General features: G+C 35.1%; 1 protein-coding gene and 1 long non-coding RNA gene across 7 annotated transcripts in view; both read left to right on the top strand.

Annotated features, from left to right (window-relative positions):
- The window catches only part of CENPC (centromere protein C), a 77,932-nt gene that overhangs the window by 11,065 nt on the left and 40,416 nt on the right, over positions 1-26,451 (top strand). For 4 of the 6 annotated variants that reach the window (XR_012007177.1, XR_012007178.1, XM_072775227.1 and 1 more), the window contains exons 5-11: positions 5,568-5,646; positions 10,188-10,470; positions 11,580-11,795; positions 14,104-14,717; positions 18,615-18,806; positions 23,624-23,909; positions 25,974-26,090. Coding sequence is in view for 4 of the 6 variants with exons in the window: in XM_072775227.1 (XP_072631328.1) it covers positions 5,568-5,646; positions 10,188-10,470; positions 11,580-11,795; positions 14,104-14,717; positions 18,615-18,806; positions 23,624-23,909; positions 25,974-26,090 (1,787 nt within the window). In the remaining 2 variants the exon portion in view is untranslated. The remainder of the gene's footprint in view (positions 1-5,567; positions 5,647-10,187; positions 10,471-11,579; positions 11,796-14,103; positions 14,718-18,614; positions 18,807-23,623; positions 23,910-25,973; positions 26,091-26,451) is intronic. The other 2 variants (XM_072775229.1, XM_072775228.1) reach the window with 1 other exon arrangement.
- On the top strand, positions 16,408-18,218 carry LOC140604153 (uncharacterized). Its single transcript, XR_012007180.1, has 2 exons — positions 16,408-16,546; positions 18,000-18,218. It is a non-coding gene; the product is annotated as an uncharacterized lncRNA (long non-coding RNA).

Genomic DNA, 26,451 nt, shown 5'->3' with positions numbered 1-26,451 from the left:
AAATACTAGTTAAGTTAGATTTTTAGAAAAGTGGGCAGTGCTGAAGTTCCCAGTTCAAGGTGGCAGATTTTGTTGTTTTCTGAGAACCAAAGTTACTCTATTGCTATAAGGAGAATCAATCTTTTATAGATTATATTTTAAGAGGATAAGTTGACTTAACTGTACAAAAAGCGAACTTTCAAATAGAGTTTGCAAAGCTAATGAATAAAGACATGTTATTCAAAAGTACAGTACAAATTGGAGGGAAAAAATATGTAGTGCTATAAATAACATTCACTATAAATTTCTGTAAACACTTAATTATACAATTGATCCTTGAACAACACAGAGGTTAGGGTTGCTGACCCACCAATGCAGTTGAAAATCCACGTACAACTTTAGACTCCCCAAACAGTTAAGTACTAATAGTCTGCTATTGACCAGAAGCTTTACTGATAACATAAACAGTTAATGCATATTTTGTATGTTATAGGTATCATATACTATATTCTTAGAGTAAAGTAAGCTAGAGAGGCACTTGGGTGGTGCAATTGATTAAATGACTGACTCTTGGTTTTGGCTCATGTTGTGATCTCAGAGTCGTGAGATTGAGCCCCACATTGGGCTCTGCACTCAGCACGGGATCTTCTTGAGATCCTCTGTCCCCTTCCCCTACCCCTCACCTGCTCTGTCTCTAAAATAGATAAATACATCTTGTAAAGAAAAATAAATGAGCTAGAGAAAAGAAAATGTTAAAGTTATAAGGAAGAGGAAATACATTTATAGTACTACATTTATTGCAAAAAATTGTGAATAAGTGGATCCTCACTTATTCAAGCCTTTGTTCACGGGTCAACTATATATAGCCTTTGGTTGCATGAAGATCCAGTTCTTTCAGAATTGAGAGATCTTTGTGGTAAATTATATAATACTGATTTTTAACAGTTGAATCAACTTTAAAATTTCTGGGATGTATTTGGTTTGGTCATAAAGTATTAACCTTTCTTGATTTGGTTTGCTAATATTTGAGGTATTTACATCTATGTTCAGGAACAGTATTATCTTTTATTTTCTCAGAATGTTCTTGTAGGGCTTTGGTATGAAGGTTATGCTAGAGGTTTCACTGCTAGGTAGGATGTGACAGATTGCAGTGGACCAACATTTCTTCTGTAAAAGCTAGTTAAAGAAAAAGAATGAAATGCAAATAAATCCTATTTTTAGAGACATGGAGAGCTATGGAAAGAACAAAGGCTAGATAAAATTCCAAAGAGAAGAATCTGGAAGATGAGTTGATGATTATTAGTCATTTTCTTTCCTGAGAGTATTGGCTCATTTGGTGCAAAAGCTGAGGATTTTATGCTGGCCCACACAGAAAGAGTCTACTGTGGGAAAGGACAACTTTTGTCAGCTATGCTGGAATGGCATGACAAGCTGGATCCCAGGGATTTTCCAAATGGCTAGGCCCTTTTCCTTTAGAGAACATTTTTAAGTTCTGGGGGTGGCGCAGAATCCTGGGCCAGAAAAATGGAGTGAAATATATAGTCTTTCTATGCTAAGAAGGGAAAATCCTGTCATAGGAAAAGGTCCCACCACAAGTAGGCATTTGCCAGATTTTGAAGCAGTTGGAAGTAAGAGGCTAAAAAGTTGAACAAGAACCCCCCCAGAGGACGAGACCGAATGTCTCCCAGTATTTCTAAGGTGACTCTCCTGGCTCTCAGTTTCCCAGAAGACCTCATTCTGAAGAACAGAGCAGACTACAAATATACTGAGTCTTACTACAGTTTCATCCCAGACTGACCCAGCTCAGTCCTTGCGAGTGGGAATCTGTTCATTTCAATCCAAGCTGCCTAAAAGGAGATAAAGTTTCTTTTTACCCTATAGAAAGATTTTGGGAACTCTGTTAACTTTTTAAAATTAAGCTTTTAAGATAATTATAGATTTACAAGCAGCTATAAGAAATAAAGGGTTGCAAGCCGATGTACTTTTACCTAGATTCCTCTAAAGATAATGGTCTTGCAAAACTGTAGTTGGAGTATCACAACCAGTGTACTGACATTGATACAGGCAAGGTATGGAACAATTCCATCACTACAGGATCACTATAGCAACACTTACTTTTCTCTGGCCCTAACCCCCTCCTTAACCCCTGAAACCTGTAATCTATATTTCTACAATTTTGTTATTTTGAGAATGTTAGTTAAATAGAGTTATGTGTGTATAACTTTCTAAAATTGATTTTTCCACTCAGGATAATTCTTAGGAGATTTATGCAGGTTTTTGTGTGTATCAGTCATTTATTTCTTTTTACTGTTGAGTTATATTTTATGGTGTGGTTGTACCATGGCGTGTTTAACCGTTTGTGCACCTGTTTCTAATTTATCATGAGTTTCTGTGGCAAAATTATAAATATCTTCTTAGTGTATGTAGACTCATCAAGTAATTTGTCATTTTCAGTTTTTTCCTGAAATGTCCTTTCTACATCTCTCTGCTCTTTGTTTTTTGCTCTTGACTACCCTTAGGCCTGTGAGATAGGTGTTGCCATGTGATTTTCCTTTATTATCCAGAGAGTCCCTTCTCTTTTCTCTAGTAATGCAGTTGATATTTCTTGGATTCCAAATACTCCCTTTTTTCTTGCCCTCTCTTTTTAGTGGGCCTCCTCATTTAGTTGCTTCCTGATAGTTTAAGACCTTAAAAATTTGAAAATACCTTGATTTTATGTGCATGATGGGTAATTTGAGTGAGTACAGAATTCTAGGTTGGAAACTACTTTCCCTCAGATTTTTAAAGGCATATTCTATTTTCTTTTAGGCTTCTCTTCCTGTTGAAAATACCATTCTGATTCCTTGATCCTTTGTGAGTCACTGTTTTTTAATCTTTGCAGGCTTTTAGGATCTTGTCATCTGCTTTTAGTTACTTGAAATTTCATGATATTCCTGATGTTAGATTTCTTTAACCCTTCTTATTAAGATTTCTTTTTACAGTTTGTTTCCTGCAAGTACCTTTTTTGTTTACCTTGTTTGTTGCCTTTTTATACTAGAGCCTTTTTTTCAGATGTCTAGTGAATCTTAGTGGTCTCTTCATATTTAAGAGTGGAAACCTAAAATGGTGGTTGGAAGTTCTATTTTTGTAGTAAAATTTGTGCCTTGGTAGATTTTACTGTGCTGTGATCTGTCTGGGCCATGTCATTGTAGATGTCCAGGTGTTAATAATAATCTACAGGCTTTTTAAACTTGGCTTGATAGGTTTTTCAGACAAATCTCTCCTGCTTCGAAGTCTGATAACTACAAATCTTCTCAGCCAGGTGGGGCAGAGGGAAGGTACATTTTGAATGCTTTCACTTAATAACTCTGTTTTTACTCTTACCTTCAGCTGTGTCTGAGTCTAGAGGCTCTCCAATTCTGGGACTCAAGAGAGTAAACATCTAATATGCCAGGGTTGGGAAAGGACAGACTATGACTCTGACTGCTTCCTATACATACTTTTAACAACTCTTCTGTTTGTAAGTCCCAGTTGGAACCTCTCTTTTAGAGGTGCCTTGTATGTTGAATTAATGATCTTAAGGGTTTCTCCATAAACATAAATCTATCCTGCGCTTTCTCCATTGCTAGCATGTTTCTGCTCTCTCTGGACTGATTACTTGCTGCTGATCTGCTTTCCAACTGAAGAAAAATTGGTTGACATGTCCCATGTAATCCCTTCTCTTTTCATACTTCTGGGTTTGTACATTTTAAAAAAATCCTAATGAGGTTTTAAGAGGAACAAAGTATAGTGAAAGTTTGCTTTTGTTTTCTTTATGTAATTGAGTTCCATAGTATATTCACTGAACAGCAGTGCAGTGGCTTCCTCATTTATATATTTCCATATTGGTAGATTTTTAGGTTGTTTCCATCAATTCATTATTACAGTGATGTAGTGATGTGCATCTTTTGTTCATGCCTCCTCATGCACATGTTGTAAACTGAAGTTTCTAGGATATGCACATTTCAGATGAAATTGTTAAATATTGGGACGCCTGGGTGGCTCAGTGGTTGAGCGCCTGCCTTAGGCCCAGGGCGTGATCCTGGAGACCTAGGATTGAGTCCCACATCGGGCTTCCTGGATGGGGCCCGCCCTCTGCCTCTCTCTCTGTGTCTCTCATGAATAAATAAATAAAATCTTAGAAAAAAAAATTGTTAAGTATTTTCAGTTTTTTCTGCAAGATGCTTTACCAGTTTTTTCCCCCATATGCAATATATGAATGAGATTTCCCTTTTCTAGATTTTTAAAATTTATGACGATATATTTCAGATTTACAAAAGAAAATATGCATTATGTAAAGCATTAAAAATAATATAAATGAACACTTACGTACCCATCCCTCAATGTAAGAAATCTCCATACTTCAGCATCAGTGTGTCCCTTTCTGATCCTGTTCTTCAGCCTCTCCTCCCTGCACAGAGGTAACCACTATCTTGAATTTTCTGTTCGTCGTTCCCCTCTTTTATTTTATAATTTCACCACGTAATGGGTGTGTTGCTGACATTTGTTCAGCACTTTCTCCCCTACCTCTGACAGGTCCCATTATCATCCACATGTTGGTGCTTCACTAGAAGGACTCCTGAAACTCATCATATAGTTGTGACTGAGATTTATTATAGGCATATAGTCGGGATATACAGCCAGATCGGGAAAGGAAAAAGACCCACCAGGCAGTCTGGAGGAACCATGTCAAGGGTACCTGTGGGGATCACAGAAAACGTGTTGCTTCCAGCAGTGAAATGTGTACAGTCTTTCTGCCCAGGGAAGCTTTCTGAGGCTTACCCCATTTTTATTCGGGACTGGTTACATAGGCACTCTCTGCCCAATCAAATCCTGTTCTCTCTGAAGAAAAAAAAGCAGATGTTCACTGTAAATCACATTTTTATACAGTCTAAGCAGCTGCCTAGTAGGCACAACCTTATCATTTGGTAATGGGGGAAACATTCTGAAAGCCAAGTCCCCAGTTGCCAACCAAGGACTGCCCTGTGAGCTGCTTTAAATGATCAGGCCTGCTATGTTGATTTCTCCATTGAGTGAATCTCTAAAATATATGTATTTATATATATATAGTTTCACATGTATCTACTTTGAACTTTATGTAAATAGGACTGTGACATACTTCTGTGACCTGATTTTTTTTTTTTCATGGTTAACTGTCATTTATTCTTATTGCTGTATCTTAGTCATTTCATTGTTGAATGTGTGATGTGTGATGTTATAGGACTATACCATAATTTACCCAGTTTACTATCAGAATAGTTCTTTGTTATCCAGAGCAACATTGTTTCTGTGTTAGGTTATTTGAAATTTCAACTTTACTAGATAATGCCACATTGTTTTTCCTTCCTTCCTTCCTTCCTTCCTTCCTTCCTTCCTTCCTTCCTTCCTTCCTTCCTTCCTTCCCTTTCTTTCTTTTTTCCACATTGTTTTCTAAAGTAGTTACTTAAGTATACAACTCTATCAGCTGGTTTATTGTTTTTAAATACTTTCTTTTTTTTCCAATTTAAAAAACAAATGTATTTAATCAGAATTACTATTTTTTATTAGATCTAATGTTGTATATCTCTTAGGCTCAGTGCCAGAAATCTCATCTGAAGTCAGTTCCAGTTTCTTCAAGGAAGAAAGAAAGTGAAGGTGTCAACAGATCAGGTTGGTGGCATCTCCATGGATGTTATTTGCTTAGACATTTAAAAGGAGATTTTGAAGGTGTCACGTGTGTTGGCTTGAGTGATAGGTTCACAGGTCAGTGTAGACAGAGTGGTCAGTGTTTTATTTTGTTTTGTTTTTTTAAACACGAATAATACGCTTTGAGTATTCCTTTGTTTTAGTGGTAAGAACATTGATTATTAGGATATGGTAAGAGACATTAAAAAAAAATTATTGCATAGACTGTAGTTTTAAGACTTTTCAAATAGATTAGTCTCCTTCCCCTCTCCCCCCAACCAATGAATATTAAATCACACAGTTCTATGGGTCAGGAATTGAGAAGCAGCTTAGATAGATGGTTCTGGCTTGAAATTTTTCATGAGGTGTCAGTCAAGATGTTGGTCAGTGTTGCAGTCATCTGAAGGCTTAATGGGGAATAAGGATATATTTCCAAGATGACTCATGTGGGGCTAAAATGCAGGCAGGAAGTCTTAATTCCTTCTCACATGGACCCTTTCATGGGCTTCTTGAGCATTTTTTTTTTTTAATTGAGATATGTGACATGTAACATGTTAGCTTCAAGTATATAACATTCAATATTTGTATATACATGGTTAGTGTTCTTTTTTTTATCCTTTTGTTCATTTCCTTTTATTAGATATATGTGCTGCAACTTTTAAAAGTTGGTTTACATTTTTTCAAATCAGAAAAATTTTGCTCATTTGAAGTAAGCTTCAAAGATTAAAAAAGTAAAGCTACTAATTGTTATTTCCATTGTCCTGCTGAGGTAACCTTTGAATGAAAACATATATAAATGTATGTGTGTGTGCACACCTTCAGAAGAGGCTGTACAATTTTTTTTTTACACTAGCAATGTGGGAAAGTACTTTTTACCTGATAGATCATTTGCCTTTTTTTTTTTTTTTTGCCAGTTTGATTGGTATTACATGATCTCATTGTCACTCTAAAATATCTATGATATCCAGGGAGTGCCTGAGTGGCTCAGTTGGTTGAGTGTCTGCTCTTGGCTCAGATCATGATCCCAGCATCCTGGAATCAAGCCCCACATTGGGCTCCCTGCTCAGTGGGGAGCCTGCATCTCCCTCTCCATCTGCTGTTCTTCCTGCTTGTGCTCTCTGCTCTTTCACTCTGTCTGTTCAATAACTAAAATATTTTCTAAAAAAGATATCTGTGATATCCATTGCATTTGAATACTTTTTAATTTATTTATTGGCTATTTGAATTTCCTTTTATCTGAGTTGGCTATTCGTATCCTTTGCACATTAGTTTTTTCTTGTTAATGAGAGGTCTTTGAATTGAGTATCTATATCTGTTGATCTGTGATTTGTGTGAGAGGTGTTTGCCTTTCCAATGATCCCTTGACTTTTACAGATTTTGTTTTATAGTATCTTAAACCATATGGTAAGTAAGATTTTTAATTTTAATTGTCAAATTTGTGACTTCTAATAGTTTTTGACCTTGTTTTGGTTAAAAGGTCTATCTTATTCTAATGGTAGAGTCTTAGATTTTCATCTTCTTTTTTAAGTTTTTATTTAAATTCCAGTTTGTTAACATACAGTGTAGTATTAGTTTCAAATGTAAAATATAGTGATTCAACACTTCCATACAATACCTGGTGCTCATCAAATCCCCATCACCTATTTCACCCATCCCCCAACCCACATCCCCTCTGGTGACCATCAATTTGTTCTCTATAGTTAAGAGTCTATTTCTTGGTTTTCCTCTCTCTCCCCTTTCCCCCCATACGTTCATTTGTTTCTTAAATTTCACATATGAGTGAAATCATAGAGTATTTGTCTTTCTCTGATTTATTTACTTAGTATTATACTTTCTAGATCCATCCATGACTACATTTTGTTTTGTTCATTTATCCACTGATGAATATTTTGGCAGTTTCCACTTTTTGCTTATTCACTGCTGTGAATGCAGGTGTACAGATACCTCTTGCAGTCTCTGCTTTCAATTCTTTTGGAGACATACACAAAAAAGAAATTATTGGATCACACAGTAATTGTATTTTTAACTTTTAGGGGAACCACTAAACTGTTTTTTATAGTGGCTGCATCATTTCTACATTTCCACCAGCAGTGTATAAGGGTTCCAGTTGCTCCATATCTTCAACAATACTTTTTTTTTTTTTTTTGCATGTGTGTGTTTTGTTGATAATAGCCATCCTAATGGGTATGAAGTTGTATCTCATTGTGATTTTGATTTGTTCATCATTGCTATTAGGAATTTTTTTTGTCATTAGGAATTTTAAATTAATAATTATATACCACTGCACACTGTAAGAATGGCTAAAATCCAAAAAACTGGTTCTTCCTTGTAACTCATTTTTTTGAGAGTTTGTCTTTTTATTTGTTTCAGGAGAGTTTGTAGTTGATTGTTAAAACATTTTTATGATGGATATTTTAAAATTCTTATTAAATAATTTTAACATTTGATTCATCTTGTTTATTTGTGCCCATTGGTCATATTTTTCTTGTTCAGGTAGTGCTTTTCTGAGTTTTGGTATGCTTCATCATTTTGATTGTATTCTTGACATTTTGGTTAATATTTTAGGAAACTCTTGATTCTATTTAAATCTTTTGTTATAGTATACAGTTGCCTTGTTTTGGTTTAATGTGTAGGTTATTGCTTGCTTCTGTGGATTTTATTTCCAGTGGCAGTTAAATGTTTAGAGTCCTAACAGTGATATTTTGGTCTGTTTCATTTCCTGATGCTGCTGAGATTCCCGCTCAGTTCTTGGAGGTGCTGTGTCAGATGAATGGAAGATGTTTCAGAGTACCCCATGTCCTTATTCACTCAAGTGAGGGTTGGGGTCAGAAACTGTTGAGATTGGATCTTCTAAAATGACTGGGTAGAGGACAAGATGGGGGGGTGTAGGGTTTTCTTAAGTTCTTCCTGCCTCAGGTTAGACTGCCCATAGAGGCCCTCCATGTGAAGTAAGGCCTTGGTTGTTGATACTAACAGTGGTTCAAAATGTCACCTTGGTCTGTGCAGCAGTGGCTGGGAAGGTAAAAAGTTTCACTTCTCTGCAGCTATTTGTGGATCATTTGGCCTGCTATCCTTGATTGTTGAAGTGGAGACTGGGTTGGTCCAGGGACAAGGTTAGCCTAGGACTTTGCTCTTTTACTACTGCTGTCCTGTATAACTTACAGAGTGGGACCTGGCATGGCCTGAGGCTTTGCTGCTTTTACAAGGCCACTATAGAATGGCGTATTTAGTGGGTTAGGTTGTGGAATTAAGAGTTGGGGCTCCCTGCTAGAGGTCCTTGTTGAGTTTCCCTTCTTCAAGTCTTTTGGCCAGAGAATGGAGGATTTTTTCCCCTATGCCTATTGGTGGTTCTGGGTTGCATACCTCTAGAATCCAGTCTAGGGGGGTATATGGGAGATAAAAGGACAACCTAAAGGATTCACCATATTGTCTTTTGTTGCTTAAAGCTTGAGGTTCCTAGCAAATACACCTTTTTCTTTCCAGCTTTTAGAGTTCTGTTATTGTTGTTGGATAGATAATTACCAGGAATTTAGTTTAGTTGTATTTAGAGGGAAAAGCAGAGAAAACTGAGTATACTGTCTTGTTCCATAACCTTCTAAAAGATGTTTTTTGATTGTATTTAAAATTTTTAATCTTTGCTTTTTTAAAAAATTAATTAAGTAATTAAGTAATTTATTTTTGAGAGGGAGAGAGGCAGAGTGTGTGGGGTTCAGGGAGAGAGAGGCAGAGGGAGAAGGAGAGAGAAACCCAAGCAGATTTCGCTATATGCTGAACCAAATGCGGGACTTGATCTCACCACCCTGAGATCATGACCTGAACTGAAATCAAGAGTTGAATGCTAAACCAACTGAGACACCCAGGTGCCCCTGATCTTTGCTTTGTAAGAGTGTGAATCAGTACAAATACTCCCCAGCAGTTCTACTTTTTCTTTGATATTTGAAGGTATAAGGCTAAGAGAATATGTATGCTCTTTATATGTACATGTATATATGTATGTGTATATATATATATACACACACAAATACTCTTTTACATATAAAAATATTTTTACATATGTACCTTTATATATATTTACACACAAATCTTATATATCTCTGCATATATCGGTTATGGCTCTGTAAGTGTATATATCTGTATATGTGGTTATCTAGCTGCCATAGTTTACTGACTTTCAACCTAAAAATCGAATCTCATAATTTCTCTAGCATTTCTTCATTATTTTAACTGTGTATAGATTTATTCAAATCTTGAGTAAATTGACTATCCATATAATTGTGAATTTTCTGTTTGAGAATTTTTGCCATTTCAAAACTTCAGAGCAAGGAGCAAATACATCTTTATATTCATTGATTTCGTAAATTAGAACTTGTAGAGCACTTACATATTTTAATCATAGATCTTTGATTATAAACTTAATGAACTGTGAGTCTTCTGAAAACTATTTCTAATTATTGCTATTGAATTTTAAAACACATTTTGTTCTAATATTTAAAAAATTTTAATGTCTTCATATAATTTTCTTCTAGCTCAAGACCATGAAGTTCATCAGCAAATTTTGGCAACTGTTGGTTCTAAAAATACACCTGGCTTAAGAAGAACGTCAAGTAAAAAACTCAGAGATCACCACAGTGAAGCCAGTGAAAAATTTCACTTATCTGTTGGCTCACCTGTAGTTCTTTTGGATGCAAAAGCTTCTGTATTGCAAAATGCTGTTCCATCTGTGGCCCAAAAGAGAGAGACCTACACTTCTGAAAATTCAGTAAATACATTGCCTTCAAGTACAGAAATTTCTCTTAAAACCAGAAAAAGGTAAATTTTTACCTATTCAAATAATAATGTGAATCCTACTTTGAAAATTTTAAGTTATTTATTTTTAATGTATTTTATAGTAAATATTGAGGAATCTTAACATGAGAAGAGCATAACATACATCAGTTTATATTCAGTTTATATTTGATACAGAAAGCTTAAGGTATGCTTCAGAGAAGTTTGTGGGTAAACATTTCTATAGGCTGGAAAAAAAAGTATTTTCTTCTGATAATATGTTTTCTATAACTTCCTAAGAGTATTTTCTCTGTGTCATTTGTAATTACAGTGGTAGGTATGTGTTGGGTCATTTGTAGGGTAGCAGAAGGTAAGTATTTTGAGGGTAAATTGTGGTAAATCTATGTCTGTTTCTTGGGGCTTTCATTTTGGCCTTTAAGAGGCAAAGTAGATCATTCAAAGTCCTTTGCTACTGGGTACCTTTGCAATGAGTGTAACTGTCTGCCTAGTGTCTTGTGTAATTCTTGGAGCCAAGGAGTTAAGTACATTCTAAGATTTTGCTATTCAGAATATTCTGTGGCTCAGGATCAAGAACAGTGGATGCATTATCTGGCAGTTTTTTAGAAATACAGAATCTCAAAGCCTACTCTAGACCTACTGAATCAGAATCTATATTTTGATAAGATTTTTCAGATTATTCAAAATCTCATGAAATGTTTGAGAACTAGTCCTCTAAGATACAGATTTCCTTGGTCTATCTCTTACTTTTTTCCATTGACAAATAAGAAATGTAATTTTCTTTGTATATTTTAAGAGATTACAGATCAGAACGTGGAGATTTTAAAGGCCTAGTGGAAAAAAAAATTTTTTTAAGATTTTATTTATTTATACATAAGAGAGACCAAGAAAGAGGCAGAGACATAGGCAGAGGGAGAACCAGAGGGGGAGCCTGATGCAGGATTTGATCCTAAGACTCTGGGATCACCACCTGAGCCAAAGGCAGACGCTCAACCCACTGAGCCACCCAAGTGTCCCGGCCTAGTGGAAAATTTTGTAAGTGGTCTGTATTGTCACTGAAAACTTTATTGTTCAGGAAAACTTATAACTCAGCAAACTGTGAGATTATACAACTTGCCTTCCTTTTAACCTTCAAGGTTAAATTTTGAAGAAAAAAGTGTTTTGAAGAAAGGAGAAATAGCAAATAAAGTATCAGAAATAGAAGATAAAGTATCAGAAGAAACACAAAAGAGGAGATCATTAAGAATATCTCAGAAAAGAGTACAAGACTCAGAAGATGAAATTCAGCCACAAACTAAAAAAAGTTTTTCAACATTGTTTTTAGAAACTGTAAAACGAAAAAGTGAATCCAGGTGAGTTACTAAGAAGCTGCCTTTGAGGCAATTTTATTTTACATTCTGTGAACAATATCAAGGATTCTTAATGCTATTTAAATAGATTCTTAATGCTAAATGCTATTTATATAGAAGTTAATCTTATTTGGTACAAATTTTAATTGAAATTATGCCTAACTCTCACAGCAAATCACTCCCAAAGCCATCATTAAATATCTACTAAATTAAATGTGAAAGACAGTAAGTTTTTTCAGCTTTCATTGCTTCTGTTCATTAGCACTTTCAAATCTGTATGATACCAAAGAATGAAGGCAGTATTTAGAAACAGAATTATGTCATGATGTATTTCACTATTAAGGGCTTTAACACTTTTACTTTTCTTCTGCTTGTGTTAATAAATTTTAGTCTGTTTTGGCCTCCTTAAAACCTTTAGAGGTTCTTCAGTGTCCATACAGTGATCTTAACTGGCTGCACATTACAGTTAACTACAATTAATGTCAGCTAGGGTTGAGAACCACTGGCCTATATAAACTTCAGATTTGTCAGCTGGTATTTAAAACCTTCACTCTCCCTGGTTACCTGTTTCTGCCAACTTGGTCATACACATTTGCATTTGTCTGTTTTGGCATACCATTTTTCCCTTGTCATATGCTAGTCTTTTTCTTTTCTGGTGACATCTGCTTCCTGGGTCATGGATGGCTATCTTCTTTCTACAACCTCACATGGCAGATGATAGCAAGAAGGCTTTCTGAGGCTTCTTTTATGAGGGTGTTAATTCTATTCATTAGTGTTCTACCCTCATGACTTAATCACCTTGTAAAAGCCCCATCCCCAAATACTATTCCACTGGGGATTAGGTTTCAGTTTATAAATTTTGGAAATATACAGACATTCAGTCTATAGCAAGTGTCAACGTTGTTTCCTAAGGATATCTTCAGTTTGACTAATCATGATGTTTTGGAAGTCCCTTGAAGTAAAATAGAGGCGCAAATTTAGAGAATTCTTATTGGCCGGTTTAGGAAGGCTTAATTTTTAAATTCTTAGCATTACTTCTTTATATACAAAAACTTAATAGATGAGTTATATACAGTAAGGCAAATTAAACCTGTTTATAACAGATTGGCTATTTCTCTAAATGTTGAAAAGTAATATTTCTGTTTAAATATTCATACATTGTGGTTTTCTATTTATATTGACTTGGTATTCATTAGATTTTCTAGAGTTTTCTAATCATATAAACTTGCAAAACTCTACTTGTTAGAAGATAGTATATTTCTTAGTGTATATATATGTGTGTGTGTGTGTATAAATATATATATATTTATATATAGAGATAAATCTTATAATGTAAAACTAGTTTTACATTATAAGATTTATCAGGGGTTTGAGATTAGAAAAGTAGAGAAGGCATTTTCATTTCATAATCTTTTTGTATATTTTATTAATGAAAATATAGAAGAGGCAGACACGATAATGCTTAAGGATCCTGACTCAAGCGGAAAAGGCAGAAACAGGAGTACATATGCTAGCTTCAGAGTTTGGGTGTTTACCCTAAGTTTTTACTTATGCATATCTCACTTCAGTAGGTGTTTTGCTTGAGGCTGTTGTTATAAAAACGAAGGAAATGCAGAAGAGTCCATCAGATTACTATCCTTTGAATAATTCCTTCCTTCTCTAGAAAGCTTTCCCAACTAATTGGAAGAGATGCTGTTTAATTCCTATTAGATTACCTTTCTAGATACTTTTCATTTATTTCTATACTGTGATTGCAATATTAAAACTTATTTGAAGACGTATGTGATTATCAAACTTGGAATGAATTTTTATATTATTTAGTGCATAAATTTGTAGTGTTTTCTTAGACTATTATACTTGAAGATGCCTTGGAAATGACATTGTTTTGGATGTAAAGAAATCTGGCCCCTAAGAGACATCTATACAGACCTAGAATTAGTATAACAGTATAAATAATAATGGCATGCATTTTTGGACTGTAGGTCAATGTCTCTGGGCTGTTTAACACATCTGCGGGTTTCAACTATTCAATATATATAATGGGTTGGGGGAGCCTTAAATTAGTTGATGTCTAGGCTTCCTTCCAGCTCTGAACTTCTGTGATTTCATTAGTGTTTTAAATGAGTATAATTGGATATTACAGAAATGTAAAAGGAGAGGAGGATTTTCAAGGGTAAGAGAAAATTGACGAGATGTATACTGTTCTTTAAAAGATACATAGATTATATTTCCTATTTAGATTATTTTCTTCACAAAGCAAAGGTAAAAACTTTATTTTTTGAGCTATTACTTATTGTAACATCCTGTTTAGTCCTGTTGTTAGGCATATAGCAACTGCTCCACCTCATTCATCTCCTTCAAATGACCTAACGTTGTTAGAGGATGAATTTATAATTGATGAATCAGAAAGCAGTATTGCCAGTCAACCTTGGATTACTATACCCAGAAAGGCTGGGTCTCTGAAACAGTGCACAGTGTACCCTGCAGAGAGCTCTGCACTACTTCAAAGTAAGAAGTCAAAAGAAAAACATCACAGCGTGTCACCTACAGCTTTGACAAGTGACAAACATTCTGACACAGCTTATGCAGTAGAGACGTCTCTGCCCTCTGAACAAAGAAGACTGGGTAGAAGTTGTGCTTCGACAAATGAACTGGAAAATGATTATAGATCTACAAAACATGAAATGTATTATGAGAATGCAGAGAAATCATCTGGAAAGAAAAAGACTATACAACAACAAGAGAGAGGAAAATTTAAGGCCAATATCCTTGAAGAACAGGTTGATATGGAACAATCGAAAGATAACAATATAAATGTGTCACATATCACCCAAGATAAATTACAGAGAAATTCAGATAGAAATATGGAAGAGTGTGAAAAGGTGATAAATGTTGGTATTTCCAAAAAACAGATGCTGCCTGTGGGTAAGTGTTTTATATTAAGTATAACTATGAACAGTATTCCACAACTTTGTTTTTATAATATTTCTGTTTAGCTTTGGGAAGTAGGCAAAGTAAAACTAAATCTGTAGGCTCTTTTCTAGCATCTGTCTTTTACCTACAACTAAATTCTGAGTCACTTGAGTTTTGTGTAGCTTCTAAGATGGTAGTATATATAAAGGGAAAAGTGAATGGGAAAGACTCATAAACCAGGTAGTTACCAGAATATGAATAAGACAACATCATATATTCTTTGAGGTTTATTGAAATATAAACTGGGAAGAAAAAAACAAGATTAGTATGGGGCTATTTATTACAGAATAAAATTCATACTCTTTTATTCCATCATTTTCTCATTAATCTAACAGTAAATTGCTAGACACTGTATTTAGGTAGTGAAATTAACAAAGATTACTGAGACACAGTTATCACCATTAAAAAAATCGATCTAGTAGTGTCTGTAGACTAGCAGATATACACATATATTCATAGGCCAGTAGTAGAATTAGAGACAGTTATCCAAGTAATATCTCAATAGATCTTTTTATCTTGTTTCACTATATTACTTATCCAAGCTGGGAGACTTGAGAATTAAAAGGGATTTCAGGACAGGAAGCATAAACTGAGATTGTCTCAGACAAAGCTGGAGTATGGTTATCCTCTTTATGTCATTATTGTATAGTGATTAAGGTTTGTAATGATGAAACTCTCATGAAGAAAAGATCCATTTATATTCTTTATACCGCTTTCTAAGTAATAGAAAAGGTAATTTTTCTTACAGGTTTCTTTAGAATAGTTAATGGAATAGAAAACACTTAATAAATGTATTAGATATTTTATATGTACATAATATAATTTAATCCTTCTTGATAATCCCATATGTTAGGAGATAACACTCAAGGTTAAAAAAACTGGCTGAGGATCTGTCTCCTCGTTAGAGCCTATATTTTTTTTTTTAATATTTTTTTTAATATTTTTTTTAAATTTTTATTTATTTATGATAGTCACAGAGAGAGAGAGAGGCAGAGACACAGGCAGAGGGAGAAGCAGGCTCCATGCACCGGGAGCCCGATGTGGGATTCGATCCCGGGTCTCCAGGATCGCGCCCTAGGCCAAAGGCAGGCGCTAAACCGCTGCGCCACCCAGGGATCCCAGAGCCTATATTTTTTAAGCACTATAAAGAAGTTTTGAAATAAGTGGAAGTGTTTTTGGTAGTCATTTGAAAAAACTATTAGTTAACCAGAAAACTCTCTTCACTATAATTGTGTTTGTACCTAGAGGTTCTAGATGACTATAACATATTGCTGATAAAGAAGGGAGAAAGAGGTAAAGTACGGTGTTTAAGCTAGTTTTTATGAAAAATTCCACTTTAATTATTACTTATTCAATTACTTTAGCTTTCTTTTTGTATAATCTATAACATAGACTTTAAATTACCTGAATTAATGGTTGTCACACATTAGTTTTGTCTGTTCGTACCTTTGTGTATTTGAAAAATTCTGCTTAAAATAAAGGGAGAAAAAAGCCACCGTTTTTATTTTGTGGACCTCTCTTGTAAATGTCCAAATGTCCCAGGTTATTTTTTAAAAATATTTTTATTTATTTATTAGAGAGAGAGAGCATGAGCAGGGTGGTGGCAGAGGGAGAGAGAGAAACCGACTCCTCGCTCAGCAGGGAGCCGGATGAAGCAGGGCTAGAACCCAGAATCTTTGGAATCATGACCTGAGCCTAAGGCAGATGCTTAAGTGATTGAGCCACCCAGGCTGGCCGGCTGGCTGGCCTGCCTGCCTGCCTGCCTTTCCTTTTCTCAGGAGGTGGGTATTTTAAGAAAATAAAAAGAATCTGACTAAACTGAAGTTACATTATAGGAAAGTTTTTTTTCTTATTAGTCCCTTAAAATATGAATTCACAAAATTTGAAGCTACAAAAATTTTTATTTATCCTAAGTTCTTAGGAAAAAAACATTGTATCAAGAAAGTATACTTGAAGGATACTCTGTTTAATTAAATGCCAAATTCTTCACATTGATTTTCAGGTATATTAAATTCTTCTTTATCTAGATTGTTTAGTGACTATAATTTCTGATTAATTACCAGTTGTATTAATTTTCTATCACTGTCATAACAAATTACCACATACTTAGTGACTTAAAAAACATACATGTATTTTATAGTTCTATGGGTCACAAATCTGAAATAGATTTCATTGGGCTAAAATCAATGTGTTGACAAGGTTGCTTTTCTTGTGATTCTGGGTGAGAATCTGCTTCCTTGTCTTTTCCAGCCTCTTGAAGTTGTTTATATCCTTGTATCATGATTTCCTTCTTTTATCTTCCAAGCCAGCAATACCAGCCTTCTTACATTTCCATTTTCTTTTACCTCTTCTTCCATTGCCCTTTCTGACCACTACTTTTAAGAACACATATAATTAGATTGGACCAGCCTAGATAATCCAGGATAAGTCTGATTCTCCTATTTTTTTGTTTGATTTCCTTCTATTCTTTATTGACTTCTTTTTCTCATTTCACTTATAAATTTTCGTGATTCTTTCCATATTCCTCAAGTTTAATAGTTTGCCCTTTGTTCTTCCTTTATATTCATACCTTGAGAAAATTATTCCTTTGCTTCCATCTGAATTATTTTCCCAAATTTACCTTCAGAGTAAAAGTCTGGTCTTGTATTTCCTGTATTTCCAGATTTCAACCCGAATTATGTTCTCATCTTTTTGAAAAGTTCTGTACAGTTTCATCTTTAATTATGTGATTATGTATAATACCTATCTGCTCCTTTGGTCTTACAGACTTTATGTAATTTGTTTACTCCATGAATATTTCCTACTTAATAGGGGTTTAATTCTTTTTTTGGATCAGAAGTCTTTTCTCAGATGCTTCATAAATGCTGGTTTCTTGATTTATTTGATGATCAAGAAAATTTTTCATTCTGTCTACTAACATCTAATATTTTAAACCTCTTCCTGAAAAAAATTTTCCGTTTTGGTGGTTGTGCCCCTCTTTGCTGTAATATTTGTATTGAAATATCTTGTATTTCCCTGATTTTTCCTTCTTGTTGTCAGCCACAAAAAACAAAACTAGAATTGATCTCACCTTTCTGCTAGATTCTTTTCTTACATCATTGGGATGAAATGAAATTACTACTGGTACCAAACCTTTACGTTAGCTATGATTGCTTGCCATATTCATTGTTTCTTTTCAGTCTCTTTTTTCTTTTTAAATTCTATTTACAAAAATAATGTTTTTCCTTCATATAGGAACATCTTTTGAAACTTCATTTTAGGGCAGCCCGGATGGCGTTTAGCGGTTTAGCGCCACCTTCAGCCCAGGACGTGATGCTGAAGACCTGGGATCGAGTCCCACGTCAGGCTCCCTGCATGGAGCCTGCTTCTCCCTCTGCCTGTGTCTCTGTGCCTCTCTTTCTCTGTGTGTCTCTCATGAATGGATAAATAAAATCTTTTAAAAAAAGAAAAAAAACTTCATTTTAAATCTCTTCTTTCAAAAATTAGATTGACAAAATCATGACCATTCAAAACAGAAAAACAATGGTTACCTTTTTTTTTTTTGACTTGGGACATTGGTAAGTAGTTGGAAGAAGCCACATACTTTTCCTTTTCAGAATGTACTCAGAATGTACATTTTTGGGGGGCTCAGAAGTATATGTTCTCAAGCAATGTGAAAGGTTTACATTTAACTGACAGAAACAGATCTTATTGAGAACATTTGACTTAAAAAAAAGGAGATGAAAGAAGCCCACAGAATAAATTTAAGACATAATTGAAAGGGTTTTTTTTTTTTTAATCTGTTGTGATTTTCTGAAAACTCTTTGGTTCCATAGATTGTAAATTTTTTTTTTATTTTCTTTAATTTAGGAAGCAAGAAAAATAGCACCAATGTTCCTTATACAGTGTATCAGAAAAAAGATAAGAAATCTAAAAAGAAGCATTTTCCTAGTGGGTCCAAGAAGAATAAGCTTATACCTGATGAAGTGACTTCAACTATTACAAGAAGTCGAAGAATTTCCCGGCACCCATCTGATTGGTGGGTGGTAAAATCAGAGCAGAGTAAGTATTTTATTTAAATGATGTTCATGGAGAGCTCCAAAAAGTCATTGTATAGGAGGCTTTATGTTTGATTTATACTCCCATTTTCCACAGAAAATCTAATGAGGACAAAGTTAAATTGGATCATTGATAGAAATATTAAATCAATTAAAGTGTAAAGATACTGGGCTCTACTATATACTATATTCTAGATATAAGGATATAGCTGTGGAAAAATAAACTGCTCTCATGGGACTTACATTTAAGTAAAGGAAGACCAGCAATATAGATGTATAATTCATGCAGTGATAGGTAATAAAGAAAAATCAGATAAATGATAGAGATGAGAAGTAGATGGCAGAAGTAGGGGTAGGTAAGAAAATAGAATACTGTTCTTATAAAAGGTGTAATAAGAGTCCATTTTGATCTTTCAGAGAAAATATCTTAGAAAAATGAAGAGGGGAACCATACAAATAACTTGGTGTGTAACATTTCAGACTAAGAGAACAGTATTTGTAAAAGTGCTAATGGAGCATACTTGGCATGTTTGAGAAATTCAAGAAGGCCAGTATGGCTAAAGATGAGTAAGCCAGGAGAGATGAAGTCAGAGAGGCAGACTGGGATAGAGAGTTTAGATGAAGTGTATTGGGAAGCTATTGGAAGATTTTAAGCAGTAAAGTGACTTGGTTGAGTCTTCTTTTAAAAGATTTTCTTACTGCTATATAGAGAAGAAACTAGGGCATGGGCACTAGGGAAGAGATTATCAGAGGGAAGAGATGAAAAGTGTTTGGATTTGGTACTAACGGAGAGAGAACCAGGAGTCTAGGATGACTCAGACTTATTTTTGCCTGAACAAGTAGAATATTTGAGCTCTATTGTTTACTGAGATGAGGAAAAGTATGAAAGAAGCAGATATGGAAGGATGTCAAGATTTCAGGTTGTAATAAATTAATTAGATATCAAAGTAGATATATTGAGGAAATAGCTTGGTAAATGAACTTAAAGTTAGGGAGAAGGATATGGGAGGATGTATAATTAGGGACCTAACAATATATAGATGATTTTTAAAACTTTAGGACTGTTTGAAATCACCTAATGATACAATGAACCTGGAGAAGAAAGCCAAGGATTTAGTCCTGGGAGACTAATCAGGAGTCAAGACGAAAAGGTAGATCCATCCACCAAAAGAAACTAAACAGGAACAGTTAGTAAGATTAAAGGAAATTGAAGAGCACTTAGGTTTATGGAAGCAAAGTAATGAAAGCATTTTAAGGATTGAGTGATGGACTCTTAAATACTGCTGATGACTTGAAGTAGATGAGAGTTAAGAAATGACAGTAGAATTTTGGCCACATGGAAGTTGTTGGTCACTTTTATAGAAATGGTTTCTGTGGAATGATAGATCAAAAGCCTGATTCAAGTGGTTTTAAGAGAATAGGAAGTGAGGAAGGAGAGATAGTAAGATAAGGGAGCATAGAGATATAGGGTCAAGGAAAGGTCTTTGTGTTTTTGGTAATTTACAGGATGTTACATCAATTTATCTGCCCATTTAAAATAACCTCATAGAGGGATCCCTGGGTGGCGCAGCGGTTTAGCGCCTGCCTTTGGCCCAGGGCGCGATCCTGGAGACCCGGGATCGAATCCCACATCGGGCTCCCGGTGCATGGAGCCTGCTTCTCCCTCTGCCTGTGTCTCTGCCTCTCTCTCGCTCTCTCTCTCTCTCTCTCTCTCTCTGCGACTATCATAAATTTAAAAAAAATAAAATTAAAAAAAATAAAATAAAATAACCTCATAGAATGTAGGGGAGGGAGAACCCTCTTATACTGTTGGTGGGAATACAAACTGGTGCAGCCACTGTGGAAAACGGTATGGAGATTCCTCAAAGAGTTAAAAATAGCTGTGATCCAGCATTACTAGGTATTTGAACCCAATGAAATACTAATTCAAAGGGATACATGCACTCCGATGTTTATAGCAGTGTTATTTACGCTTGCCAAATTATGGAAGCAGCCCAAGTGTCCATCACTTATGAATGGACAAAGAAGCCTGGAGGTGATCACCTAGACACCGTCTACCTAGTAAGTACTAAAATTCCAGACTCCCTGAAGGAAAGCAAGTATTTGACATAAACCGTATTTTTTGCAAAGCAGTTTAGGCGCACTAAGCTACATTTATCAGTTAGGAAATAATGGGAACCCTCCAAAATTTGAGTTCCCACATGCTAGTCAAGAGGTAACTTTGCAAGCAGGTCTTTATAAAAATGACATTCTTCGGTCTGCTATACTATCTCTTCTCTGTACAACGTGGTACATTTATTGTTTTGGAAAAATTTTTAATCTTTTAAAGGAAGTAATCATGAGAAGATGGTAGAAGATTAAAAATGAAAAAAGAATATTTACATTTGCAGAATCTGTTGTCTCTGGTATTTAGATCAACAAGTGAGAGTAGAACAAATAGGGCACAAATCTGAGGCATTGTTGCTATGAATTTTTGAGTCATTGGGATCCTTGATTGATAGTAGAAAGAGATATTATATTATAGCCTTCCTTGGATTTTGGACTTAGATCTGGGTTTAAATTATGATTTCTCCACTTTTCAGTTATTTTGTTCAGTTTCTTATTTTGTAACATTATTACAAATCCTTCTACCTCCGTAGAAGGAGTAAGTGGCATGTAGTTAGTATATAAAATATTAACTCCTGTTACTATTTTTTTTTAAAGATTTATTTATTTATTTTATGATAGACATAGTGAGAGAGAGGCAGAGACACAGGCAGAGGGAGAAGCAGGCCCCATGCACCGGGAGCCCCACGTGGGATTCGATCCCGGGACTCCAGGATAGTGCCCTGGGCCAAAGGCAGGCGCCAAACCGCTGAGTCACCCAGGGTATGGCAGATGAGCATGTAAATATATAGGTAAATAAAAATCTACAAAGCTTGGAGAAGTTTTCTAGAACTCTGAGACTTACCAATATTTCTTCTGATAGAAAAAGAAAGTCTGAAGCTCAAAAAAGCAATATGAGTTGCAACCTAAAGTCATAGGCCTTTGTGCTAGAACTGGAAAACAGTAGAACTCAAGTTTTCTGTCTGTTGATCCATTGCTTATTTCCCTAGTAAGCAACCAAACTGCCTATAGTAGATATGTGGCCCCGCTGCTTTTTCATGTATGTTGAGAAACGTTTATCGAGTGCCCACTCTGAGACAGGAATGGTGTTAGGCAAGGCCCAATACTAGAGTGGAGCAAGTGAGTAACAAAGAATGAGAAATTTGCAGAAGCACTTGGTCTCAGGGTTGTGTGAGTTCAGATTCAGTGTTTGTATGACTCTGAGAGTGAGCACCCTCTTAAATTTTCCAAGCTTATTAAATTTTTTTATGATGAGAACTTTAAGTTTTACTCTTTGGTATTCATTTTGTAATACATACATATATAAAATTATTATATTGTGTATCTTAAACTTATACAATGTTATATGTCATTTATATCTCAGTAGAACTGGAAAAAAAAAATTGCTTCACCACAGTCCTGCTCCTGGTGTTAGGCATTCAGAATATAAAAGAGCAATTTTGATCTTAGGAGTTGTCAGTATGCTAGAAGAGAGAGATAAGTAAACAGTTAGATGGCTAATAAATACTATCAAAGAGTTGAGAGAGAGCTGCTTAATTTAGGGATGGGAATTAGGGAAAGCTTCCTGAAGGATGAATTAGCAATCAACTGAGTGAATGGGGTGAGAGGGAAGGATGGAATGTTTTCAGTAGAGTAGCATCTGGAGATTAGAGTTTAACCTTTTAAAAATTGTTTTATCAGAGTTATTTGGAGGGCTCGTTAAAACACAGATTATTGGGCTCTACTCAGAGTTTTTGATTTAGTAGGTCTGAAGTGAAGCCTGAAAATTTGCATTTCAAACTAGTTCTCAAGTGATACTGATCCTGCTGGTCCAGGGAGCAACCTTTTAAGATGCAGTGCTTTAGAGAAATGTAAGTAGTTCAGTATTGCTGGATTTTTTTGGTTTGTTTATTTGACAGCGAATGTTAAACATTTTTGATTAATGAAATAAATAGGTGTAGAAATAAATAATTGAAAATATTTTGGCTTAATCCTTAAGTTACAGATAATCACTAAAAGATTTTAGCAACATTGTCATGATCCAACTTGTGTTTTCCTAAGATGATTCTTGAAGCAGTGTGAAGAATGGATTGAAGAATGGCAAGACTAGAGAAAGGTAGACTAACAGGCTGCTTTAATAATCCAGTTAAGAAATGTTGAGGATCCCTGCAGGAGAGCTATGGAAGAAATAGATTTGAGAGATATTAAGAATGTAGAAATGACAGAATTAGGGGATTGATTGTGAGTAGGTACAGGAGTCTTCGATGATTCAGATTCCTGATGTAGGTATCTGGGTCAATAGTTACACTTTTCATTAAGATAGGAACTAAAACCAGAGGGGAAGATTTAGGAGAGAGTTGTAGGTGAATATTATACCAGTATCTACATAGTAATTACAGTTTAAGGGTAGAAGGGTCCCTCAAAGTAGGTGCATAGAGTGAGAAGCTGAAGCTGGAGCCTTGGGAAATAACTAGATCTTAAGGATGGCCCAAAGAGTAGTGGGTAGAGACACAGAAAGTGGTTTTGGAAGCCTGTGATGAATTTAAAGGGGTTGGTGCATATACCTAAAAATTGAAAAGCTGTACAGTATATGAATTTAATTTGAAAACAAACATAGCCTATGAGATTGGTGTGTGTGTGTGTGTTTACATCTAAGTAAATAATGTTGGTATTTCAGTGAGCTCAATAATCTAGATAAACATTATGCTAACTTTAGGTTATCATTGACTCTTTCAGGTCATGTTTATAGCAATTCTCCAAGAAGAAATGAATTGTCATTGTCTTACGACTGTAGACAAAAACTTGCTGAAAAACCAAATCAGTCATCTAAGAATACTAAGGAAAAAACTATCCCATTTAAAGAGCGGAAGATAACTACTTCAGGCAGCTCAGGAGCACAGGAGTTTTTAAATGCTAAAGATTCTGGAAGAGTTACTGACCATGATGAAATTTCTGGTTGTTGCCAGAATGAGTCATTAGAAAGTGATGAGGAAGACCTGGTTACGAAGAAAAATCATTCTGGGTAATGTCTGTTATGTGTACAATATAGTTATTTTTGTTGTTTAGCATTTAATAGTTTGTCGGTGTCATTTAATCATTTCTGAAGAAGTAAGAAGCTCTGCTGTCTGACAAACCTGGTTGTAAATCCATGCTCACCTGTTAGTTAGAGGTTGCCCCAGGACAAAGTAGTACTCTCCATTTGTTTCCTCATATTAAAATGGGGACTATTATGTAGTACATGGCATGTGAGTGATATATTTAAAAAGGTAAGTATTATTGTCACTTAAAAGTTTTTTTTTTAAGTTTTTTTTTAAGGTGGTAAAAGCACATAAAATTTACCATTTTAGTTATTTTTAAAAATGTATTTTGTATTTTAATTCCAGTATAATTAACTATCTTAGTAATTTTTTTAAAAGATCTTATTAATTTATTTAAGAGAGAAAGAGTGAGAGAGAGAGCCAGCAGGAGCAGGGGGGAGGGGCAGACAGAGAGGGAGAAGCAGGCTGAGCAGGGTGCCAGAGGCGGAGCTCCATCCCAGGACTCTGGGATCATGAATTGAGCGGAAGGTAGATACTTAACCAGCTGAGCCAACCAGGTGCCCCTTAGTCATTTTAATGTCTAGTTTGATTTGCTTCCTTTTGAGTGAGGTTAATGTGGTTTCAATAATTGGGAATATATCTTAATACTTCTTCTCCTCAGGTGATAATAGTCAACATACTTTGCTTATTTGTGCCAAGTATTTGCTAGGAACTTTCAATGAATTTTCATCAGTCCTAACAACCTAGTGAGTTAGGTATTGTTCTTGCATATTTTTGTTTATTGACATAGTATTTATTCTTTCATTTACTCAACAAATAATATATATGTGAGAAACTGCAAGGTGCTAGGGGTGTATGAAAATAAATGATCATAGTGCCCTAAAGCATAGTAGTATATGTCATTGTAGTACCAAAAAAAAAAAAAAATCCTATACACATTCTAACTTTTTCACACCATTTTCATACAACTTTTCAGTTTCTTTATATTTCAGGTTAAAAAAAAAAAGTAAAACCCCTGATTCCCTCATGATTTCACTTAAGAAATAAAACATAGTGACCACTGAAATCCCATGTGTACTTTTGCTGAGCCCATTCTCATGGATATTTTTATACTTTTTCTACATGTGCATGTATATATATGAACGGCAGTGGTATGGTTTTAAAAGTTTATAAAAATGGTTTCATTAGTATACACATCCTTCTGTGACTTGCTTTTTTTCCCACAGTTCATTTTTAAGATTATTCATGTTGATAAATGATTTATTTTTATTCCTTTATAAAGAGTGGAGGTTGGCAAACTTTCTTAAAGGGCCAAAGAGTAAATATTTTAGACTTTGCTGGCCAAGAGGCAAAATGGAAATAGTTATCTAGATAAATAACCATTTAAGATATAACTTTTGAAAATATACAAACCATTCGTAACTCTCATTATATATATATAAAGAAACAAGTGGTTGATTTATAGTTATTACCTTGTATGGTTATATGAAAATGTTTAATCTCTCCCCTTTTTTTTGTACTTCACTCCTTTTTATTGCAAGTAATGTACCACTTTTTATTCATTTATTGAAGGGTGAGCATTTGAGTTGTTTCCACTTTTATTTTTTATTTTTATTTTTTTTAAAGATTTTATTTATTTGTTCATAGAAACACAGAGAGAGAATGAGAGGCAGAGACACAGGCAGAGGGAGAAGCAGGCTCCATGCAGGGAGACTGACGTGGGACTTGATCCAGGGTCTCCGGGATCGCGCCCTGGGCTGCAGGCGGCGCTAAACCGCTGCGCCACTGGGGCTGCCCCACTTTTATTTTTTTAAATGATAATTTTTATTTATTTTCAGATGTGATTCTTTTTCTTCAAGTGTTAACACTGTGTTATATTTTCAGGTATACAATGTATTTATCTAGTCTCTTGATAATTTATCACTCTGAAAAAAGATTTTTGCCTGTACATACATTTTTTTTTAAAACAACCTGATTTTATTTTATTTTATTTTATTTTATTTTATTTTATTTTATTTTGTTTTTTAATTTTTATTTATTTATGATAGTCATACAGAGAGAGAGAGAGAGGCAGAGACACAGGCAGAGGGAGAAGCAGGCTCCATGCACCAGGAGCCCGATGTGGGATTTGATCCCGGGTCTCCAGGATCGCGCCTGGGCCACAGGTAGGCACCAAACCTCTGCGCCACCCAGGGATCCCTGTACATACATTTTATACATGTTTCCTTGAGCAAATGTGTAAGAGATTCCTTGTAGTAGTATATATAGGAGAAATAGAATTACTAAATTTTAGGGTATGTACATGTTTAACTTGTCCTAATACTGCTGCATCATTCTCAAAATTGGATGAGCTGATTTATAACCCCATAGCAAGGTATGAGAATTCTTTTTTTTAAAAATTCATTTGAAAGAGAGAGTGAGTGAGCAAGTGAGAGCTCAAGTAGAGGAGAGGGTCAGAGGGAGAAGGAGAAGCAGACGCCTTGCTGAGCAGGGTACCTGACTCAGGACTCTGTCCCAGGACCCTGG

This window comes from Canis lupus, chromosome 14 (assembly GCF_048164855.1).
Source record: "Canis lupus baileyi chromosome 14, mCanLup2.hap1, whole genome shotgun sequence".
Lineage (NCBI taxonomy): Eukaryota > Metazoa > Chordata > Mammalia > Carnivora > Canidae > Canis > Canis lupus.
This window is presented reverse-complemented; position numbering and strand designations above follow the sequence as displayed.